At 45.6% G+C, this 22305-nt stretch overlaps 1 protein-coding gene across 1 annotated transcript in view; it reads left to right on the top strand.

Moving 5' to 3' along the window:
* The window catches only part of PDLIM1 (PDZ and LIM domain 1), a 48371-nt gene that overhangs the window by 19934 nt on the left and 6132 nt on the right, over positions 1-22305 (top strand). Inside the window, exons 4-5 of the mRNA XM_047826251.1 lie at positions 3066-3265; positions 19988-20139. Of these exons, the coding sequence (XP_047682207.1) occupies positions 3066-3265; positions 19988-20139 (352 nt within the window). The remainder of the gene's footprint in view (positions 1-3065; positions 3266-19987; positions 20140-22305) is intronic.

Raw genomic sequence — 22305 nt, 5'->3', positions numbered from 1 at the left:
CAGACTCCGCGTGCAAACTAATTTTAAATGCGCCGTTAATTCCAGTTTCCCAAGGCGTTCTTAGCCACTTCACTGAATTTACTATAAATGTTAAGTTCTAATGTGCTAAGTTGTGACATGTTTTATAATACGTAAGAAATGGTTTTGTTCTGATTTGGTCTACCTAAAATCTTACTTTTCACTTCCATAAGGGAATACTTCCATTTCAGTTATACTTTTTATATCTTATGCTTGAATTTTCATCGTTAAGCCTATAGTCCGGTTCCTGTATTAGTATTTTGAAGGTAGTTCTCTTCTTCAAAAAAAATTTAAAAAATTCTCTGATGCTTTAACACCTAACTTGAGTATATTTTTCTTTTGATTCAGTAATTCTTTGTTCCTATGAAAAACTTCCCACTCTCCTTTTCCCAAAACCTTTCACTTCCAGTCATTCTAAAATAAAAGAATGAGTAAGAACAGAGTTCATCTATAATTAAAAGATCTGTTAGTTCATGTAATGCCAGCCACCACCCCGGCTTATCTGAGGTCAGGGTAGTCACACACCTAGTTTATATTTCCTCATTATTCAGTTTCCTTGGAGACTGATAAATACAAAGCCCAAACAATTACATCATCCATTCCAGAGGCAGGCCCTGAATTAACCGCCTGACTTCTGGAAAGACCAGTATGCACATGGGGTTAGAGATACTCCTTTTAAGTACAAAATGGATGTATTCTCAGAAAATTCTCTATAAAGTGAAAAAGGAGACTGTCCAACCGGAATAATTTTCTATTGACTCTCCATTCTAATTGGAAATGTGTGTCTGGGGAGGGAGAAGGGACCGGACACTGACTGAATGTCTGCTTTGTGGCAGTCACTGTCGTTGGTACACTGATAGGTCATACCAAGTGCTTGTGAGAGAAAGCTTTACTTACTTCCATGTAAAGATGAGAAATGGCCTCAGAGAGGTATAACTTGCCCAAAGCCAGAGAGGAAATGATGGGAAAAATGGAGCCAAAACAGAAAAATAGGAATCTTCCTTGGTGCTCAGCATCCTGTGCTGCTCCTTGGAATTGCTGTGGAGACGGAGGTGACGACAGAACTGCGTCCCTGGCTGCAGCTGTGGGTCTGTCCTGCAGTGCTGTAGGGCAGCCACTGACGTGGGCCAAAGTCCCAGGCCACCAACCATCTGCAAGTCCCCTGCTGTTAACGACTATGTATTATTCCTCATGGTAGTTGTGCCATAGGATTTACTTAATAACCATGCTTTGATTACTGATAAAGTCATTTTATTTTCTTTTGGTTTATTTTGGGGGGAAGAGAGAGAGTGAAAGTGAGCGGGGTAGGGGCCGAGAGAGAGGGAAACAGGATCTGAAGCGGGCTCCGCACTGACAGCAGAGGGCCCAGTGCAGGGCTCTAACTCATGAGCTGTGAGATTGTGACCTGAGCCAAAGTTGGTTGCTGAACTGACTGAGCCACCGGGGTATCCCTGCTAAAGTCATTTTCTTAACTAGTTATACTTCCCCTTTTGTGAATGATCTGTGTGTACTTAGCTTTTGTCCAGTGTGGACAAAGTCCACTCAATGTAACTTATACATTAAAACCTCACTGGTTCTGACTTGTTGAAAAGAAGCCTATCTGAATAGTGAAAAATCTCAATCATCAAACTATTTTCTTTTTGTCTCTTATTTTTAATCAGTACCCAGCGAGGGGCGCCTAGGTGGTTCAGTCAGGTGAGAGTCCGACTTCAGCTCAGGCCGTGATCTCACAGTTTGTGAGTCTGAGCCCCGCATCAGCTGTCAGCACAGAGCCTGCTTCAGATCCTCTGTCCCCCTCTCTCTGCCCCTCCCCTACTTGTGTGCACATGCTCACGCTCTCTTTCTCTCTCTCAAAAATAAATAAACATTAAAAAAAAATCAGTACACAGTGAATTAAATTGTTACTTTTCATTGTAGTGTATTCTAAGAAAGCGTGAAAGACAACGGTTCAGTGAAAGAGAGATTAAGAAAAAAAAGAGCAACAGACAGAAGACTGGAAGGAAATCTTTGGGGATCAGTTCTTCTGGGCCTGAGTGTTAAGAAGGGGACCAGCGTTCAGGAAGGTTCTGTGTTGGGGAACACAGAAAATATGATGCATGTTGAGTTTAGTAGCTGCACAGAGCATGCTGTCGGGTGGGTCCAGGACATTCGTGCAGAAAGCACCTTCCTGATGGAGTTGTCAGAAAAATCCATGATTTTTAAAACCAGGAATGTTAGTTTAAAAAGTTTGGGGGGGGGGGGTGTTTGCAAAGACGCAACGAGCTCTGGAGCTGTAGGAATTATCCTTGGCTCCTGGCAGTCCAGGGAAGGGGTGGAGGGCACTGTCTCAAATTACAGAAAGAGGGGGGGGAATGAGCTCAGAGGAGATCAAAGTCCTCTCCGTCAGCTCCCCCCAGGCACCACCCCTGTAACAGGTATCGCCTAGCCTTCCATCTGGGCAGCCTTGTCCTTCTAGAGAAACTGCAGATCCTGAACTCCCTTTACCCCTTCCTGCTGGAGCCCTGAACCACCTCTGCCTCCTCAGCAGCTGCTTTGCCCGGTGGCCCCGTGGGCTTCTTATCTTGCTTGTCTAATCCCCTTAGTTCTAGGAAGTTTGTCTCTACCTTTTATCATCTCCTGCTCTGCACTGACCCAGGCCCCAAGAGCCTGCCTGTTCTCCTCCTTGTACTGTAATCCCTTTGGAATGTACTCTGAAAGGGAGTTTCAGCCCAAGCTTAGATCATGACAGCCCAAGGCATCTAGAGGTGTTATGCCCAGGGGGTGCCTAGCAGCAGATTAGGCTTTGACTGGGCCTCCAGGGAGAACAAGGTGGAGCTGGCATGCGAAACCCACATGCCCAGCTGGAGACTTCCCCGGTCGGTTGGTCAGTCGGTCGGTTGGTCGGTGGGTCGTTGCCTGCGTGTCTGGTGGGCACGTCAGAGCCCCTCAGTTGAAGTTTGGTGTTGAACCAGGGCTACCACAGCTCAACAGAACACCTTTCTTTCTGGCACTCAGCCTGCAGTGTCTCTCAGGGGTGTGCACTGATCTCCTCTGATCTCTGCCTACAGGAGGTCCCACACATAGGGAGTGCCCACAACCGGAGTGCCGTGCCCTTTACCGCCTCACCGGCCACCAGCTCTGCCCCCAGGGTCATCACAAACCAGTACAACAATCCAGCTGGCCTCTATTCCTCTGAAAACATCTCCAACTTCAACAACGCCTTGGAGTCCAAGACAGCAGCCAGCGGGCAAGAGACAAATGGCAGAGCGTAAGTAGGCTCTTGGATCCCCCCACAGGCCAGTCCTGGAAAAGGCTGTGCGTGGCAGGACCAGGTTCATCCAGACGGGTGGGAAGAGGCTGAGCCACCAACCCAGAGAGAAAACCGTCTGCTTTAGCACTGTTCTTTCTGCATTCATTTTCCATTATCTCTGAAAAAGGGGCAAATACCACCTGCCTTATAGGGTTGTTGTGAGCATAAGAAGTAACATGTAAAGCGTCTGGCACCGTATCTGGCATAAACTAATCAATTATTCACCAAGACTGACATTGTTATTTCCCTGATTTCTCTGGTCATCATCATCTTCTCAGTGAGCATATTCCCTCTTTGACAGCCCTACTGATTCCTGAGATATTTTTGTTTCTTTTGAGAGAGAGAGAGGAAGAGAGAGAGAGAGAGAGAGAGAGAATATCCCAAGCAGGCTCTGCACTGGCAGCACAGAGCCCGACGCAGAGCTCGAACTCACGAACCATGAGATCATGACCTGAGCCGCAATCAAGAGTCAGACACTCCACTGAATGAGCCACCCAGGTGCCCCCTGAGATATTCTTTAGTATTTATAGTTTGGGGTTTCTGCTTGTGTTCACCATCTGATCTGAACAAAGGATGAGCACTTCATGATGAAATGTTTGGGAACCAGCATCTGCTTTTTTCCCTACAGTGGCCCACTGGAAATAATAGAAGTTTGTGAGGAAATAAATGTGTGTCTATTGGAACTGGTTCTGATCTGGGGCAGACACAGGGGAGAGGAGGGCTGCAGGTGGACAGGGTAGAGAGTTCTAAGGAAACAGCTTTCTCAGGGCTGGGGAGGCCTGTCCCCTCCTGCCACCAATCTCAGTTTTTATCCAGAGTATCCTCTGTCTTCCCAGCATAGGAGGCCCGGTGTCCGCTCCATCCTGGACTCTTTGAAGATGAATCTGGAAACACTGGGGATACTTGAACCCACAGCAAAGGAACTGGGTTTGAGGATGGAGAATAGGAGGTGGGACCAGTTCTCTCTCTGTGGGTTAAAAGGGGACAGACTAGGTCCCAAGTTGCCACCTCCCATGCCCAAATGTGGCAGGGAAGATAAGGACCTGAGGGCAGAGCTCAGAGTGAAGACAAAGAGAGCAGAGTGGCCTGTAAGCAGCTGGATGTGCAGCAGCCCAGAGTGGTTCCAGCAGCTCTGCTCATTAATTAATTCCTGCTAATTAATTTCACTGAAACAGAAGCTCTCAGAAAGCCTCTTTTTATCTGAAACCCTCTGATTTAAAAAAAATTTTTTATTAAAAAAAATTTTTTTAATGTTTATTTCGTTTTGAGAGAGAGTGAAACACAGAGTGTGAGTGGGGGAGGGTCAGAGAAAGAGAGAGAGAGACACACAGAATCCGAAGTAGGGTCCAGGCTGTGAGCTGTCAGCACAGAGCCTGACGCGGGGCTCGAACTCACAGACTGTGAGATTATGACCTGAGCCAAAGTCGGCCACTTCACCGACTGAGCCACCCATGTGTGCCCCCCCATTTTTTTTAATGTTTCTATTTTTGAGAGAGAGAGAGAGAGAGACAGAGTATGAGCAGGGGAGGGGCAGAGGGAGAGAGGGAGACACAGAATCCGAAGCAGGCTCCAAACTCTGAGCTGTCAGCACAGAGCCTGACATGGGGCTTGAACTCACGGAGTTGTGAGATCATGACCCGAGCTGAAGTCGGACACTTAACCAACAGAGTCACCCAGGTGCCCCTGAAACCCCCTGATTTATGAATGTTGGTGACAGTCACATTTGTTGGAAAATACCATGTGGTCCAAACCTTGTCCAATCTCTGAGGATCTTTCCCACTTAGAATCCTCAGTTCTTACATTAGCCCTAAAGCCCATTTTGCTGTTCAGTTTCTTCCCAATTTACCTTTAACAAGAGTCTGTTCGGCTCTTAGAGTGAGTAAATTGCAGACCCGTTGCTTCAGAGGCAGGTTAGGTGAGAGTTGAGGCAGGTTAGGTGAGAGTTTCCAGACTACTTAACTGTTCGGAAAGGGCTGTCATGGGGATCCCTCTCAAGGGCTCCTTGGTCCTACCGTGCATATTGCCCCCCTCTCCCTGCAAAGGGAGATGGACATTACTGGGTAGCCAGTGCATGCAGGTCCCTGTGCCCAGCACCAAAAGGCTCTGTGATTTCCTTTTAAGTTTCTTAGTGTCTGGTAGGGGAGACTTTTTGCCAGATGCCTTTGGCTTTACAAGATGTTCAAGGTTATTGACATTTATTGTAGTAACTGAGGCAAAGTGGCTACTAATGTCTTCTTCCCCCAAATTCTGATTCCTGCAGTGCCTCAAGCCAGTTGCTTGAGGTGATGATGTCCTTCAAAGTGACTACAGGGGAATTTGGGGGTATCTGAGAAAGAGCGCCGTGCCGGGCCCCCCGAGCTTTCCACAGACACACCCTGAAGGGAACCTTGCTTTCATGCAGCTCCATTGGGAGCTGAGTGACAGGAACACCAAGGGCCATGATCCCTGTTCTTTGCTGCTTTGGTGCTGGTGGAGGCTGAGAACGTGACCCTCTTTTACTGTCCTAGAGTGGAATGTTCTGCGATCTGGATTTAATAACCCAGGAAATGACACATCCTTAATTGAAAGAGCTGCTATGCATTGGGAGAAATATGTGCCTGGGAAGTATTTTTAGTATGGCCTTGGCGGTTATTCCTTCATTAATGTCTTCTTTCTCCTTTCATGCTCCCTGCCTGCTCTCCGCCTCCAATCTGAAACAATTAAGTCTGAAACTGTCTGGACACTTGCAAGCCTTTCCTCCAGCCCCCGTCCCCTGGCTGCAGCAGGCTCTGAGTCTTGTACCAAGAATCTCCTTCGAGATTTTCTCCGCATAGGGGGCCGAGCTTCTGCCTCATCTCAAACTCTTTGAAGATGAATCCAGAAACAGTGGGAATACCAGCAGCCTGTGGCAAAGACAGTGACCGAAAGGGCCATGCTGCCCGTCGTGGGGCTCTGCTTACTAGCCTGCTTCTAGAGCAGCCACTTGTGCATTCTCAGAGAAGGATTGTCCTGCATACCCAGCAGCCGCGGGGTAACTTGCTTGCTCAGTCAGCAGAAGTCCCAGGCACTCACTCACCCCCACTGTTTAGTCTGTAAAATTCAGAGGTTCCACAATTGGCTCTCTTCATGCTTTGTGTCTGAGGTCATCACTGATTCCCTGGGGCTCACTCTGAGTTTCTTTGTCCCATGCACTTCAAAGCAGCCTAGTGTGTGTGTGGCTCCGTGTCTCACAGGGCGTCCTAGGGCCGCGTCCCCACGTGACGATACAGACCGATACAGACCGCTTTGCTGCTTCCAAACTAAACTAGGATGGAGGACGAGAGGGCACCATCCGCCGCCTGTGCTCCCAGCGCACACACAGCTGACTGGGAGAGCCTTTAGGTCAGTTCAGCCTAACACTCATTTATTGAGTGCTTTCTGTGTACCAGGTGGGTGGAGGAAATGTTGCTGTGTTCAAACGAAAGCTTTCACCTGCCTTCTGACCTCGTTCAACTGATTTTAGGGGCTGTAGCCATTTTCTGGTGATTCAGAGCCTGTATTTCCTTGTAGATGTGATGCCGCTTAATACTTTCCCAAAGGTACAGGCTTCGTAGATAGAGGGCCCTTGAATTCCAACTGGGCTTCTTAGACCATGTAACCTCTCTGAGACGCAGCCCCCATCTCTCAGGTGTGCATAATACACCTAAATGACCTACCTCACCAGCAGGCTATTCAGAGAATGCGCTGAGGTGTGCAAATAGCACCCAGCACAGCACCTGGCCTCTGGCAGGTGCTCAGTGAATGCCAGTTATTCCTGATTTCACTGCCCATGAGGACTCCATACCCATCACTTCTGACTACTGGGGCCTCCAGAAGAGCAGAAGCATGCAGATAAACATTGTGGAGAAGATTTTGCTGTGACTTATGGTAGACTTCTTTCTTTCCAGCATTGTGGCTTCAGTCCTGCCAACCAGCACCATTCATCACCTTCCTGGTGGAGTGGTGGCCTCTTCATGGAATGATTGGTTGGGCTCCCTTGACCAACACAGTAGTCCAAGCATACTAACTCTTCCAACTTGTGTTCTCAGGAGATCTCCCCATATACTCACGAGGCCTGTATCTAAGGTGCAGGGGGAATAAAGGGATGCATTGTTCTCTATTCAGATGATATCAGAGGGATGGTATTAATCCTGACACATTCACAGCTGGATGGGAAGAAAATCTCTATCATGAAGGTGGCTGTTTGCCACCTAGCTAAACTTGCCCGCGGCCCACAGAAAATTGGCTCGGGAGTCTGGAGTCCTCTCCTGGTGCCCATGATGACTCCTCTGGTTTCTTATTACAGGTCCAGCATCCAGGCCTTTGAAGACTAAAACGTCGGGAGCATTCTGGCTAGGCTCCTTTTCCAAAAATGATTATGTAGGGTTTCTCAGTACTGCATTTTTTGGTGAACAGTGGGGTAACCAAGTTGAGGCATCTCAGACATGAAGAGTTTTTCTGATTCAACCTGCATCCTTCACCCCCACTTACATAAATAGCAAGCACTAAAGATCTATCTCTACATTATTTCCAATTAATGCTTAACTTCCATCATGTGGGGAAACGTAATTAAACTGTTTATCTTAATTGTAGATTCACATGCAGTTATAGGAAATAATAGAGGTCCTCTATACCCTTTACCCAGTCCCCTTCAGTGGTACCACCTTGAAAACTATAGCACAGTATCAAAACTGAAATGTTGGCATCGATACGGGCAAGAGAGAGGGTTTCCATCACCACAGGGATCTCTCATGTCACCTCTTATGGCCACACCCAACTCCTCCCACCCTCCTTAACCTCTGGTAACCCCCTAATCTGCTATCTGCTATTTATATTTCTGTTATTTCAAGAACGTTATATTGATGGAATCATACAAGATGTGACTTTTTGGAATTGGCTTTTGTTTTTTTTAACTTAGCATCGTTCACTGGAGATTTATTTGATTTATTCAGGTTGTACCAATAGTAACTTTTTTTTTTCCTGTTCTAAGGATTTTTTTTTTCGTTGTAGTAAAAATACTTAAAATATACCATCTTACGGGCACCTGGCTGGCTCAGTCTTGATCTCAGGGTTGTGAGTTCAAGCCCATGTTGGGTATAGAGATTACTTAAAAATAAATCTTAAAAAAAATAAATAAATAAAATCTATCTTAACCATTTTTTAAGTGTATAGGACTGGTAACTATATGCACATCTTTGTGCAACAGATCTCTAGAACTTTTTCCTGCAAAACAAATTCTGTATCCATTGAACAACTCTGCTCTTCCCTTCCTGCACTGTTTCTAAGAGTGAGTATTTTAGGTACCTCATATAAGTAGAATTACGCAGCTGTCTGTTGTATTGTGACTGGTTTATGTCACTCAGCATAATGTCATCAAGATTCATCCATGTTGCAGCATGTGACAGGTTTTTTTTGTTTTTTTTTTTTTTAAGGCTCAGTAATCTTCCACCGTCTGTCTGTACCACACTTTGATTATCCACTCATCTGTCAATGGGCATTTATGTTGCTTCCACCCCTCAGCTATTGTGAATAATGTTGCAATGACCGTGAGTGTGCAAATATCGTTTTGAGATCCTGATTTTAATTCTTTTGGCTAGATACCCAAAAACAGGATTTCTGGGTCATATGGTAATTTTCTTTTTTATTCTTTGAGGAACCTCCATAGCGTTTTCCATAGCACTGTGCTATTTTGCATTCTCACCAACAGTGCACAGGGTTCCAGTTTCTCCATCCTTACTAACATTTGTGGTTCTTTTGGGTTTTGGGTTTTGGTTTTGTTTGGATGGTTGTTTTTTTTGTTTTTGTGTGTGTGTGTTTTTTGGTAGCAGCTATTCTATAACTTTTCATATTGTTGCTGGCCAGTGTGTATCTTCTTGGAGAAATGTGTATTCACACCCTTTGCTCATTTTAAAAATCAGGTTATTTGGGTTTTTTGTCATGGAGTTGTAGGAGTCCTTTACATACTTTGGATATTAACCCCTTATCAAATATATGGTTTGCAAATATTTTTCCCATTCCATAGATTGCCTCTTCACTCTGTTAATTGTTTCTTTTGCTGTTTAGAAGTTTGTTTTTAAAAAGTTTAAATACTCCCACTTGTCTAATTTTGATTTTGTTGCCCATGCCTTTGGTGTTAATTCAAGAAATCATTTCCCAGACTAATGTCAGAAAGCTTTACCTCTATGTATTCTTCTAGGATTTTTATGATTTTAAGCCTTACATTAAGTCTTTAGTCAATTTTTTAGCTGATTTATTTATGGTGAGATAAAGGTCCATTTTCATTCTTTTATATACAGATACCCAGTTTTCTCAAACCATTTATTGAAGAGACAATCCTTTCTGCATTGTGTATTCTTGGCATCCTTATCAAAGATCATTTTTACCGTATTTGCCAGGGTTTTTTTCTGGGCTCTGTATTTTCTTCCATTGATCTGTATGTCTATCTTTATGCAAGTACCACACTGTTATGGTTGCTGTAGCTTTTATATTATGTTTTGACATCAGGAAATGTGATACCTCTGGTTTTGCTTTACTTTCTCAAGATTGTGTTGGCTGTTTGGGGTCCCGTTAAGATTTCATATGAATTTTAGGATGCTTTTTTCTATTTCTGCAAAAAAAATAAAAGCCGTCGAATTTTTGGTAGGGCTTGCACTGAATCTGTACATTGCTTTCAGTAACGTGGACATTTAAAAAATTTTAAAAGTAATCTCTACACCCAATGTGGGGCTCAAATTTACAACCCCAAGATTAAGAGTCACATGCTCTACTGACTAAGCCAGCTGGGTGCCTCTGGACGTTTTAACATTATTAATCCTTCCAGTCCATAAACATGGATATCTTTCCATTTATTTGTGTCCTCTTTGATTTTTTTCATCAGTGTTTTATAGTTTTCAGTGTACAAGTCTTCATCTCTTTGGTTAAGTTTATTCTCAAAGATTTTATTCTTTTGATGCTATTGTAAATGGGATTGTTTTTTAATTTTCTTTGTGGATTGTTCATTGTCAGTGTATAGAAACACAATTGATTTTTGTGTGTTGATTTTGTGTCCTGCAGCTTTGCTGAATTCCTTAATTCTGACAATGTTTCAATGTTTTTATTTGTGGAAATAAAAATTTTTTTATTGTGGAAAATCTTTAAGATTTTCTACATATAAGATCATTTATAAACAGATAAGTTTACTCTTCCTTTCCAATTTGAATAATTTTTATTCCTTTTCTTGCCTAATTGCTTAGGCTAAGACTTCTAGTACTATGTTGAATAGAAGTGGTAAGAGTAGATATTGGGGCATCTTGGGTGCCTCAGTTTGTTGAGGAACCAACCAGCTCAGGTCATGATCTCACAGTTCATGGGTTCAAGCCCCATGTCGGGCTCTGTGCTGACAGCTCAGAGCTTAGTGCCTGCTTTGGATTCTGTGTCTCCCTCTGTCTCTGTTCCTCCCCTATTGGTGCTCTCTCTTTTTCTCTCAAAAATAAATAAACATTTTAAAAAATTTAAAAAAGAAGAGTAGATATCCTTGTCTTATTCCTGATCTTAGAGGAAAAACTTTCAATTTTTTACCAGTTAAGTATGATGTTAGCTGTGGTCTTGTCATACATGGCTTTTATTATGTTGAAGTAATTTCTTTCTATTTCTGATTTTCTTAGTGTTTTTATCATGAAAATATGTTGAGTTTTATCAATTTTTTTTTAACTATTGAGATGCTCTTGTGGTTTCTGTCTTCTGTTCCATTAATGAAGTGTATTAGATTGATTTTTTTTTAACAAGACTTTTTTTTCTTTTAAGTTTTTTTACTTATTTAGAGAGAGAGAGAGGGAGGGAGGGTGCAAGAGGGGTCGGGGCACAGAGAGAGAGAGAATCCCAAGCAGGCTCCGCACTGTCAGCACAGAGCCCAAACTCACAAATCGGGAGATCATGACCTGAGCCGAAACCAAGAGTCAGACGCTTAATCAACTGAGCCACCTAGGTGCCCCTACATTGATTGATTTTTGTATGTTGAGTCATCTTTGCATTCTAGAAATAAATCCAACTTAGTCATGGCTTATAGTCATTTTAACATGCTGTTGAATTCCATTTACTGAGGATTTTGCATCAATGCTCATTGAGAATAATGGTCTGTAGTTTTATTTTTCTGTGGTACCTTTGTCTGGTTTTGGTTTCAGGGTAATGCTGGCCTCATAGAATGAGTTTGGAAGTGTTCCCTCCTCTTGAGTTATTTGGAATTGGTGTCAATTCTTCTTTAACTGTTTGGTAGATTTCTCCAATGAAGCCATCTAGTCCTGAGTTTTTTGTTGTTGAGAGATTTTTGATTACTGAGTCAACCTTGTTATTTTATTATAGGTCTGTCCAGGTTTTTTCCTTTCATGACTCCATCTTGTTAGGTTGTATGTTTCTAGGAGTTATCTGTTTCTTCTAGCTTATCCAGTTTGTGCATATTGTTCATAAAGATCTCTTAAGATCCTTTTTATTTCTGTCCTATTCATTGTAATGCCTCTTCTTTCATTTCTGATTTTTTTGTTATTTTGGTCTTCCCTCTTTTTCTTAGTCTAGCTGAAAGTTTGTCAATTTTGTTGTTTATTTTTTTTAATTTATTTTTTAATGTTTATTTTTGAGAGACAGTGTGAGTGGGAGAGGGGCAGAGAGAGACAGACAGAATCTGAAGCAGGCTCCAGGCTCTAAGCTGTCATCACAGAGCCCAATGCTGGGCTCAAACCCACAAACCATGACATCATGACATGAGCTGAAGTTGGACACTCAGCCTACTGAGCCACCAAGGCACCCCTAATTTTTTTTTTAAGTTTATTTATTTTTGAGAGAGAGAGACAGAGTGCAAGTGGGGGAGGGGCAGAGGGTGAAGGAGACAGAATCTGAAGCAGGCTCCAGGCTCTGAGCTGTCAGCACTCACAAACTGTGAGATTGTGACCTGAGCCGAAGTTGGATGCTTAACTGAGCCACCCAGGTGCCCCAATTTTGTTGATCTTAAAACAAAACAAAACAAAACAAAAAAACACAAACTCTTAGTTTTGTTGATGGTTTTCCATTGTTTTTCTCTCCACTATTTTGTTTATTTGTGCTTTGCTCTTTATTATTTCCTTCCTTCTGCTAACTTTGGCTTTAGTTCTTTTCTTCTCCCTTGAGATATAAAGTTTGCTTACTTGAGATCTCTCTTCTTTTTTTAATTAGGTATTTATAGCTATAAAGTCCCTTCTCAGCTTACCACATCCCATAAGTTTTGGTATGTTATTTTTTCATTTTCTTTTTTTAAGATGTACTTTTATTATTTATTTATTTATATTTTTTGCTGATTTTTTAAAAAAGTTTATCCATTTTGAAAGAGAGTAAGCGGATTGGGGCAGAAAGAAATGGGGACAGAGGATCCAAAGCAGGCTCTGTGCTGCCAGCAGAGAACATGATGCAGGTCTCGAACTCACAAATTTGTGAGATTATGACCTGAGCTGAAGTCTGACTCTTAACCGACTGAACCACCCAAGCGCCCCATGTTTTCCATTTTCATTTGTCTCAATATTTTCTAATTTCCCTTGTGATTTCTTCTTTGTCCCATTGGTTATTCAGGAGTGTATTGTTTAATTTCCACATATTTGTAAATGTTCCGGTTTTCCTTCTGCTCTTGATTTCTTGTTTCGTTCCATCATGGTCAGAAAAGATACTTGATGATTTTAGTCTTCCTAAATTTAAGACTTTAAGTTTTTTCTCATGCTTTGTGGCCTAACACAAGTTCTGTCTTGGAGAATATTCCATGTGCACTTGAGCGGAATGCGTATTCTGCTGTTGTTGGATGGAGTGTTTTATAGTCCGTCACAGTCCAGTCTGCAGTGTGATTCAAAACCTGTGTCTCCTTATTGATCTTCTGTCTGATCACTGTATCCTAATTTGTCTTTATTCCGTGGCACAGATGGACCACAGTTTAACCATTCACCCAGTGAAGAACATCTGGGTTGTGTCTGTTTTTCTGCTGTTATAAATAAAGCTGCTATAAATATTTTTTTATGTTTTTACTTATTTTTGAGAGAGACAGAGTGTGAGCAGTGGAGGGGCAGAGAGAGAGAGGGAGACCCAGAATCTGAAGCAGGGACTAGGTCCTGAGCTGTCAGTACAGATCCCAGCGTGGGGCTCAAACTCACAAACCGCGAGATCATGACCTGAGCCAAAGTCAGACGTTCAACTGACTAAGCCACCCAGGCGCCCCCAAAGCTACTGTAAACATTTGTGAACAGGTTTTTGGGCAACCATAAATTTTTAGCTCTTTGGGAGAAATGCCCAGGAGTGCAGTTGCTGGATCATAAGGTAATTAGTTACATGTTTAATTTTATAGAAACTGCTAAACTGTTTTTTGTACAGTGTACCATTTTACATTCCTACTCACGATGTCTGAATAATCAAGTTTCTCCATCTCCTCTCTAACTTTAGGTATTGTCACTATTTTTTATTTTAGCCATTCTCATAGGTGTGTAGTAATATCTCATTCTGCTTGTAATTTGCACTTTCCTCATGCAAAGGATGTCAGACATCTTTTCATGGGCTTATTTGCCATCAGTATACTCTCCGGTCCTTTTTTCAATATCCAGTTTCAGATCCCACCCTATTTCTCAGCCGTGGTTGCTTTTTCAGAAGCTGCCATCCTCTAGGGAAGAGGGACAGTGCGCCCAACGGAGCCAAAGAGCAAACATCAGAAGGACGGACAGTTTACCGATGCAGATGGATAGGTCTACGGGTCTGTGCGCAAGCAGGTTGTAACCTGTGGGTGACAGAGCTCTGTGCTACCCAGCCCGCCAGGCCACCTCCCAGCAGCGGCTCTCAGCAGTCTTTCTCAGCAAATCTAACCACTCTGTCTTTAGGGCTGAAGCCACTTCTCTAAGTGCAAGTGAGTTGTGCCAATGACATTTGCTCCCTCATTGCCCACCCACCCTCCCACCCACTGTGTAATTCGTTCACGTTCCCTCTTAAAAAGAAAACAGGCATCTGGGTAATTATAGGGGTAATCCCCCCCAGGTTACCTCTCCCTCTCCTCTTTCTCTCCCTTTCCCAGTCAGCCTCCCGGTGGGGGGCGGGGGGCACTCGGGGTGCTCAGGTCCCCAGCTGGAAGCAGAGTCAGTCACATCAGTGAAGCTCAAAGATTGAGGGAAGGTCAAAACGGAAGTAGAAAGACGCATCAGCTGGTCACCTGCACTGGCTGCCGTGCAGGGAAGGGAAGCCAGCCACCGGCCCTGTCCACTGCTGCGGGTCCCTGCCTTTGTCTCTCTCCCTCCTGCCCACTGGGGACTGTGGAGCCTCTCATCCCCCAGGCAGGTGATGGGCCACCTTGAGGAGTGGTCTTGACCAAGGTAGGGGTAGAAGTCCAGTTTCCCCACTTTGCCTGTCTTGACACTGAGGTTACTCAGGCCTATTCCTTACTGCTGGACAGGAGTGAGACGTCTGGCTACCCACGTGCCCTCTGCTGCGACCACTGGAGTAAGTGGTGGCCTTGTTACTACTGGTTGGTTCTCAGAGTCCTCACTTTCTCCTAGGCTTTTCTCATTCCAGATGCATAGGATGAAAAAAGGCTCCCTACTGGGCCTTCTTTGATACCACCCCAGTGGATACTTGGGGTGCCTCATTACAGCCTGGCGAGTGTGTAAATCTAGACCTCCCACTGGCCTGGGGGGCACCTGGCCAGCTCAGTCCATAGAGCTTGTGACTCTTGATCTCAGGGTTATGAGTTCAAGTCCCACGTTGGGTATAGAGTTTACTTAAAAGAAGAGAGATGGGGGTGCCTGGGTGGCTCAGTTGATTAAGCGTCTGACTTCAGCTCAGGTCATGATCTCACGGTCTGTGAGTTCGAGCCCCGTGTCAGGCTCTGTGCTAACAGCTCAGGGCCTGGAGCCTGCTTTGGATTCTGTGTCTCCCTCCCTCTCTAACCCTCCCCTGTTCATGCTCTGTCTCTCTCTGTCTCAAAAAATAAATAAACATTAAAAAAAAATTAAAAAAAAAAGAGATGATGGAGCAGCTAAAGATTTCGATGTGATCTCAGTGGCCTTTGAAGGCCACTCAGGCCACCTTTTGGAGATGGACCATTAAGAAATGAATGGGGCACTTGGGTGGCTCAGTCGGTTAAGCATCTGACTTCGGCTCAGGTCATGATCTCCCGTTTCTTGGGTTTGAGCCCTGCATCGGGTGCTGACAGCTCAGAGCCTAGAGCCTGCTTCGGATTCTGTGTCTCCCTCTCTCCCTGCCCCTCCCCCGCTCACACCCTGTCTCTCTCAAAAATAAACAAACATTAAAAAAAATCTAAGAAATGACTAATATAGGGGCACCTGGGTGGCTCAGTCGGTTGAGCATCCAGTTTCAGCTCAAGTCATGATCTCACAGTTTGTGGGTTCAAGCCCCACATTGGACACTCTGCTGGATGCTTCTTATAATTCAAGTAATGCCCCTTTTTGTCCCAAACTTTGTCTCACACACAGGCAGTTTTAGGGAGGAACCAAAGTTGACTTACTATGTGAGAAACTGGGCCATTAAGGTTTTATCAGCGTGGGAACTTTTTTCTTGTGGCCTCCTTACTTTAGTTGGGATTGATAATACAGATTATCAAGTTGCTGCACTGGGGCTGGTTCAAGTTCTAAAAAGATTAAAGAGCCCTTATGTCCCCACTCTGGTCACCTCATTATTTCCATCGAACGGACTTGCATCCCGCGGTCGCTGTGCTGATCCCTTCCCCAGAGACAGGGATCTGCTGTTCTCTGTCCTCCTTGACCTTCTGACCTTCACCCCCACTACTCTTGACTGGAGCAGGCCTAGGGGGTCACACAGGGGCAGCAGGCTTGGCCTCCAGAATCTTCCTCTGCTAGACAAACTTCTAGGGAGTTTCTTCTCGTCCCAAGGACCACTGGCATCCTTGAACACCTGGCTATCACAGGGAGAGGGGTCCCAGGGTTGGGATCTAAAAGAGTGAGAAAAACTATGAAACGTTTAGATAACATGATAACAAAACGTCAAACATTTGATAGCAAGAGTAACTACTGTGACTAGGGGAGAAACCAGGACTAGGAAACCAAGTGTGTAACATAGGGTTAGTGCAACAGCGTTGAGTTTGTTTTTTAAAGGAGTCGAGTTTGATTAAAAGCTTGTATTTTGTTATTAAAATGGGAAAACTGGGTTCAGAAGAAAGTGGTTAATTTTCAGTGTCCCCCCCCCACCCCCCCGCCACCGACCCCACAACTACTTGTTCCCTGGTGACTCAGTCCCGTCTGTTACCTTTTTGTAACTGATTGCTGTAGAATTCGTCCTTCCATTTGTTACTACATATGAAAAATGAGAATATGCTTTTTTGGGCTCCATTTCTTATGTATGTTTTTGTCTTAGAATCAATTTTTTTTTTAACTGAGGATATTATTTTTGTTTTGTTTTTTTAAAGAAGATACTGATTTTTTTAAAATTCCTGTGTAGTTAAATATGTTATATTAATTTCAGGTATACAATATGTGATTCAACAAATCTGTACATGACTTAGTGATCATGATAAGTGTCCTCTTAATCCCCTTCACCTGTTTCACCCAATGCCCACCCCCTCCTACCCCCCGCTGGGAACCATTAGTTTTTTCTCTGTAGTTAAGAGGTTTTGGTTTGTCTCTTTTCTTCTTTGTTCGTTTGTTTTGTGGATGATATTTTTTTTTTACTTACATGTCTCAGTGCTTGAAATGAGGTAATGGATCGTGTTTTATAAATTGCCAAGTGGTAGAACAATCTAATCATTGCTTGAGAATAAACAGTAAATTGTTTTCCTTGTTTTTAATCACGGAAATAGTTTACAAGACTGTTTCTTGGAAGAGTAAGTGATGACCTTGTGGTTTGAGCTTTGTCATTTTTAACGTTCCCTTGGTGGCTTCCAGACATAACGACATACCCCAAAGAAGGGGAAGAATTCTCCCAAGAACATTCCATGGTCTGATCTCGATTTTAAAATAGTTCTAAGTGTAATAGGAAAAAACATTAAACATTCATCAAAAATAATGTAATATATTTATACAGGGCAAGCTCAGAACTCAAGACTCACAGAGAATCAGGCATACAACTCAGAGGTGGCCAGAGGAAGACAATGGCCCTTGGTTAAGACCACTTCTCACCATAAGTTAACTAACTTGGGTTTAAATTTTAAAACAAAAAACAAAAAAAAACCCAACTTCATGAAACTATTTAAAAAAAAAGACCACTCCTCAAGGTGGCCCATCACCTGCCTGGGGGATGGGAGGCTCCCACAGTCCCCAGTGGGCGGGAGGGAGAGAGACAAAGGCAGGGACCGGCAGCTGGTTTCCCTTCCCTGCACGGCAGCCAGTGCAGGTGACCAGCTGATGCGTCTACTTCCGTTTTGACCTTCCCTCAATCTTTGAGCTTCACTGATGTGACTGACTCTGCTTCCAGCTGGGGACCTGAGCACCCCGAGTGCCCCCCGCCCCCCACCGGGAGGCTGACTGGGAAAGGGAGAGAAAGAGGAGAGGGAGAGGTAACCTGGGGGGGATTACCCCTATAATTACCCAGATGCCTGTTTTCTTTTTAAGAGGGAACGTGAACGAATTACACAGTGGGTGGGAGGGTGGGTGGGCAATGAGGGAGCAAATGTCATTGGCACAACTCACTTGCACTTAGAGAAGTGGCTTCAGCCCTAAAGACAGAGTGGTTAGATTTGCTGAGAAAGACTGCTGAGAGCCGCTGCTGGGAGGTGGCCTGGCGGGCTGGGTAGCACAGAGCTCTGTCACCCACAGGTTACAACCTGCTTGCGCACAGACCCGTAGACCTATCTATCTGCATCGGTAAACTGTCCGTCCTTCTGATGTTTGCTCTTTGGCCCCGCTGGGCGCACTGTCCCTCTTCCCTAGAGGATGGCAGCTTCTGGAAAAGCAACTGAGCCTGAGAAACAAGGTTGATCTGGGCCCAGGAGGCTGGGCTGCCATTTCCCTGGCACACCCCTGGGAGGTCCTGCCACCCTGTAGGGTACCCTGTGACCCCATAGGAGCAGAGAGGGTGCAGCAAATTGATCCCTTTGGCAATTGCCCTTCACTTCCCTCACACCGGCTGAGCCCTGGCCCTGTGCCATGCACTGATGAGGGTCAAGAACGTACTGGTGAGGGGCGCCTGGGTGGCGCAGTCGGTTAAGCGTCCGACTTCAGCCAGGTCACGATCTTGCGGTCCGTGAGTTCGAGCCCCGCGTCGGGCTCTGGGCTGATGGCTCGGAGCCTGGAGCCTGTTTCCGATTCTGTGTCTCCCTCTCTCTCTGCCCCTCCCCCGTTCATGCTCTGTCTCTCTCTGTCCCAAAAATAAACGTTGAAAAAAAAATTAAAAAAAGAAGAACGTACTGGTGAACAAGACCGACCAAGGCCCTGTCCTCATGGGGCTCACTGTCTAGGGGGAGAGGGACAATAAGGAAACAGATGCACGTAGGATTCATAGGACGAGGGTGAGAAACAACGTGGGGGAAGATGCCGTAGAGGGAAGAGGGTGACCGCGGGGGTGGGCGGGTTGTTTTCAGCTGGGGACCGGAAGCCCTCTCTGAGGAGGGACATCTGAGCAGAGACAGGAGGGAAACATGGCAGCCATGTGGCGATCTGGAGGGAGAGCACTCCAGGCACCGGGAGCAGTAAGTGCAGAGGGTCTAAGGCTGCCGTGTTCTGGAAACAGCGTGGAGGCTGGTGTGACTAGAGCCGAGCGAGCAAGGGGTGGCAGGCCGTGTGCTTGCAGAGGGGAGCAGATCACATCCTCCGGGCCTTTCAACTTTATGTAATGAATGTTTATGCCAAAGAAGATGAATTTGATTAAACTTGTATTTTGTTATTAGAACTGTAAATATTTGGTTCTAAGTCAGATGAGACACTTGGAGCCACATCACAACACCATGCAGTTCTTGTGTTTAATACATCACGTGGCCTCTGTTTGGAAACAAGACTGTCCCAGGCAGAGGATGGCAGTGCAGGGGCCAGTGATGAGGGTGGTCCATGGTGCCGGTCGGTGGCGGTGGCTTGGACACGCGGCAGAGGTGGGGGGTGCTGAGGACGGGGGTCGGGACAGACTTTGCAGGTAGAGCTGACTAGGGTCTCCCTCCCTGTTACCCCTTCTGACACCAGGCAGCAGAGACTCCTCCCTGGACAGGCCTTGGGGGGAAGCAGCCCCAGCTCGACCTGTCCTGTCCTGGGGAGCCGTCCTGTCCTGTCCCAGGGAGCCATCCTTTCCTGCCCTGGGGAACCGAGCTCAGGCCTCAGCCCCTCCCTCACATTGGAACAGCACTTTATTGAGAAGAATTTATGAGGCCTGTACTGAGGGGACCCAGCTGAGCTTTTAGTGGTCAGGTTGTGGTTGACATTTTTTCTCCTCTAAATTTTCTTTAGACATAATGTTGTTTATGTAATTAAGAAAGAAGCAGAACTTTCCCATTCCATGGGATTAGGCCAAATAGTAATTGAATTACTGAAACTCTTTGAGAAGGTAGCCTCTTACTGCCTTGAAGCAGTACCAGCTCTGACTGTAGACACCTCATACTACTGGTGGGACGTCTGCAGCTGAGTTAAGAGAGGGCTTTGTCCAATGGGATCCTTTCTATCTACCCTTTGATTCAGGGGTGTCTTCACTTGGAAAGGGGTGCCTCGTGATTTTTTTCTAACTTCTGACATGTCCTAATGAATTTCCAAACATTCTTTACAGCTTAGACCATTCTCAGCCTCCAAGTGGACTCGTCATTGACAAAGAATCTGAAGTTTACAAGATGCTCCAAGAGAAACAGGAGTTAAATGAGCCCCCCAAGCAGTCCACCTCATTCCTGGTTTTGCAGGAAATCCTGGAGTCTGAGGAGAAAGGTAATCAACCCTGAGTGCATGCGTGTGCTCAGAGGCTCTTGGGCAAGGCCTGGGTGAGGGTCCATCGTGGCTGAAACAAAGGGACTACAGTCTTGAGTGGGTGAAAGGGGCACGGTGTGCTTTGGAAAGCATGGCTTTTAAATGCCGAGGGGCGCCTGGGTGGCTCATTCGGTTGAGCGTCCAACTCTTGGTTCCAGCTCAGGTCATGATCTCACAGTTCATCGGTTCGAGCCCCACCTTGGACTCTGTGCTGATAGTGCAGAGCCTGCTTGGGATTTCTCTTTCCCCCCACCCTGCCCCTCCCCGGCTTGCTCTCGCTCTCTCAAAAAATAAATAAACATTAAAAAATTAATTTAAAAAAATGCTAAAAGCTCTGAGAGAGGGGTCCCTGGGTGGCTTAGTCGGTTGAGCGTCCGACTTCGTCTCGGGTCATGATCTCGCGGTTCGCGAGTTCAAGCCCCGTGTCAGGCTCTGTGCTGACAGCTCGGAGCCTGGAGCCTGCTTTGGATTCTGTGTCTCCCTCTCTCTCTGCCCCTCCCCCACTCACAGTCTGTCTCTCTGTCTCTCAATGATAAAAAAACATTTAAAAATAAATAAATAAATAAATAAATAAATAAATAAATAAAAGCTCTGAGAGAGAGAGAGAGAGAGAGAATGAATGAGAATGCATGGGCTCCCAAGCACACCTGGCCAGGTGTTCTCTGTCACATGAGCTTTAGGAGGCTGACGTCAGGGTGAGCTCGACTGTTGTGGGAACCTGTTCTTCTTTCCCTTGGCCATTTGTTGGGCTTGAGCCCATGCTGCTGCGGTGGCTGACACACGTGACTGGGTGAAGGCTGTGGGCCATGACAAGCAGAATGAAAAGGAAGCAGCAACACGGAGCTGGGTGCTGGGCTTTTACTCTGGGCGGTGCATTTGTTCTTGCTTTAGGGTAGGTGGACTCCCGAGAGCCAGAGAGCCCTGGTTTGGCCCCATCCTCCCCGCGTGTCCTTAGACAAGTCTCCGAACCTTTCCAGGCCTGTTTTCTCATCTGTCAGTCGGGGACAGAAGCCCTCTCGTCTAAGGCTGGTGTGAGATCCAGTGTTATAAACCGCACAGACACCTGCTACATGACCGGCATGCAGTGTGTGCTCGGTGCCCATGATTCTGTTTGCAAACCTCATCAGCAGGTGCCAGGCCAGCCTTAGCTTGTCCAGGGAGCGAACTCTGATGCCTGAGGACCCAGGGCCACCTGTGTGGCTCTGCAGGCCTCGGGAGACAGCCTTTGCATTGCAGATGTCATAGACTGTGTATACAGACAGCTCAAGCAGATAGGACTAAAGCTATCTTTAACAATTACAGTCTATTATGAGAAGGCTTGGACAGATGGTGTCGCTGGCAAACGGGTGCCTTTTCTTCTATCTCACGAAGGTGACCTGGGAGCCACAGCCCCTGCCCCGCCCACCTCCCTGGTGGTTATTCACAAGCACTTCCTGATTCTTCTGTCAGCCTAGCCATGAATGACTTTTCTGGAGGCTTGGGTTTTGCACCCCTTCCTGATCTCTGTGCTGCCCAGCCCCCCACACTCTGTCTCCCCTGCTTTCCCTGAGGCTCAGATGTCGCTGGAGCCCTGCTTTCCGTTGGTCTCTCTTCTTCTCCCCCAACCCCCACCCCATGTGTCCACCTGTGAAGAGAGAGTTGGTGATGCTGATGGTGAAACTGGCTTTACCGGCCCGAGGGAACACTTGCCTGTTCAGAGCTGAGCACCCTCTGTAAGAGTAACTTCCCTCCCCCAGGACCCCCAGCCCCAAACGCAGGTGTGGCTTCTTGGGAGTCCTGCCTGAGCTGAAAGTTCCCTACTGAACAAACCCAAACCCAGGCTTCCTCCCCATTTGGGTGGGTTCTTTCCCGAAATTGGTAATTTACAAGCACAGGAAGTTAGGGGGAAAGTTCTCCTATTATGCTAAAAGGATATTGTTTTACCAGCAGTTTCCCCCTTTGCTTGTAGTACCTGTGCATTTTGGAAGGAATGAGTCATATTCTGTATTAAGTTCCAGGATTAGGGCCAACTGACAAGTGACTTGGGGACCAACCCTAGAGAATGACAGTTTTGTCAAAACATGAGAAACCACAATTTATTCTACTCTCTGAGTAAGTGGGTGCAAACCCCTTCAGTTAAGAGAGGAA

This window comes from Prionailurus viverrinus, chromosome D2, assembly GCF_022837055.1.
Source record: "Prionailurus viverrinus isolate Anna chromosome D2, UM_Priviv_1.0, whole genome shotgun sequence".
Lineage (NCBI taxonomy): Eukaryota > Metazoa > Chordata > Mammalia > Carnivora > Felidae > Prionailurus > Prionailurus viverrinus.
Note: the sequence above shows the minus strand (reverse complement) of the source record. Positions and strands in the feature narration are given on the sequence as shown.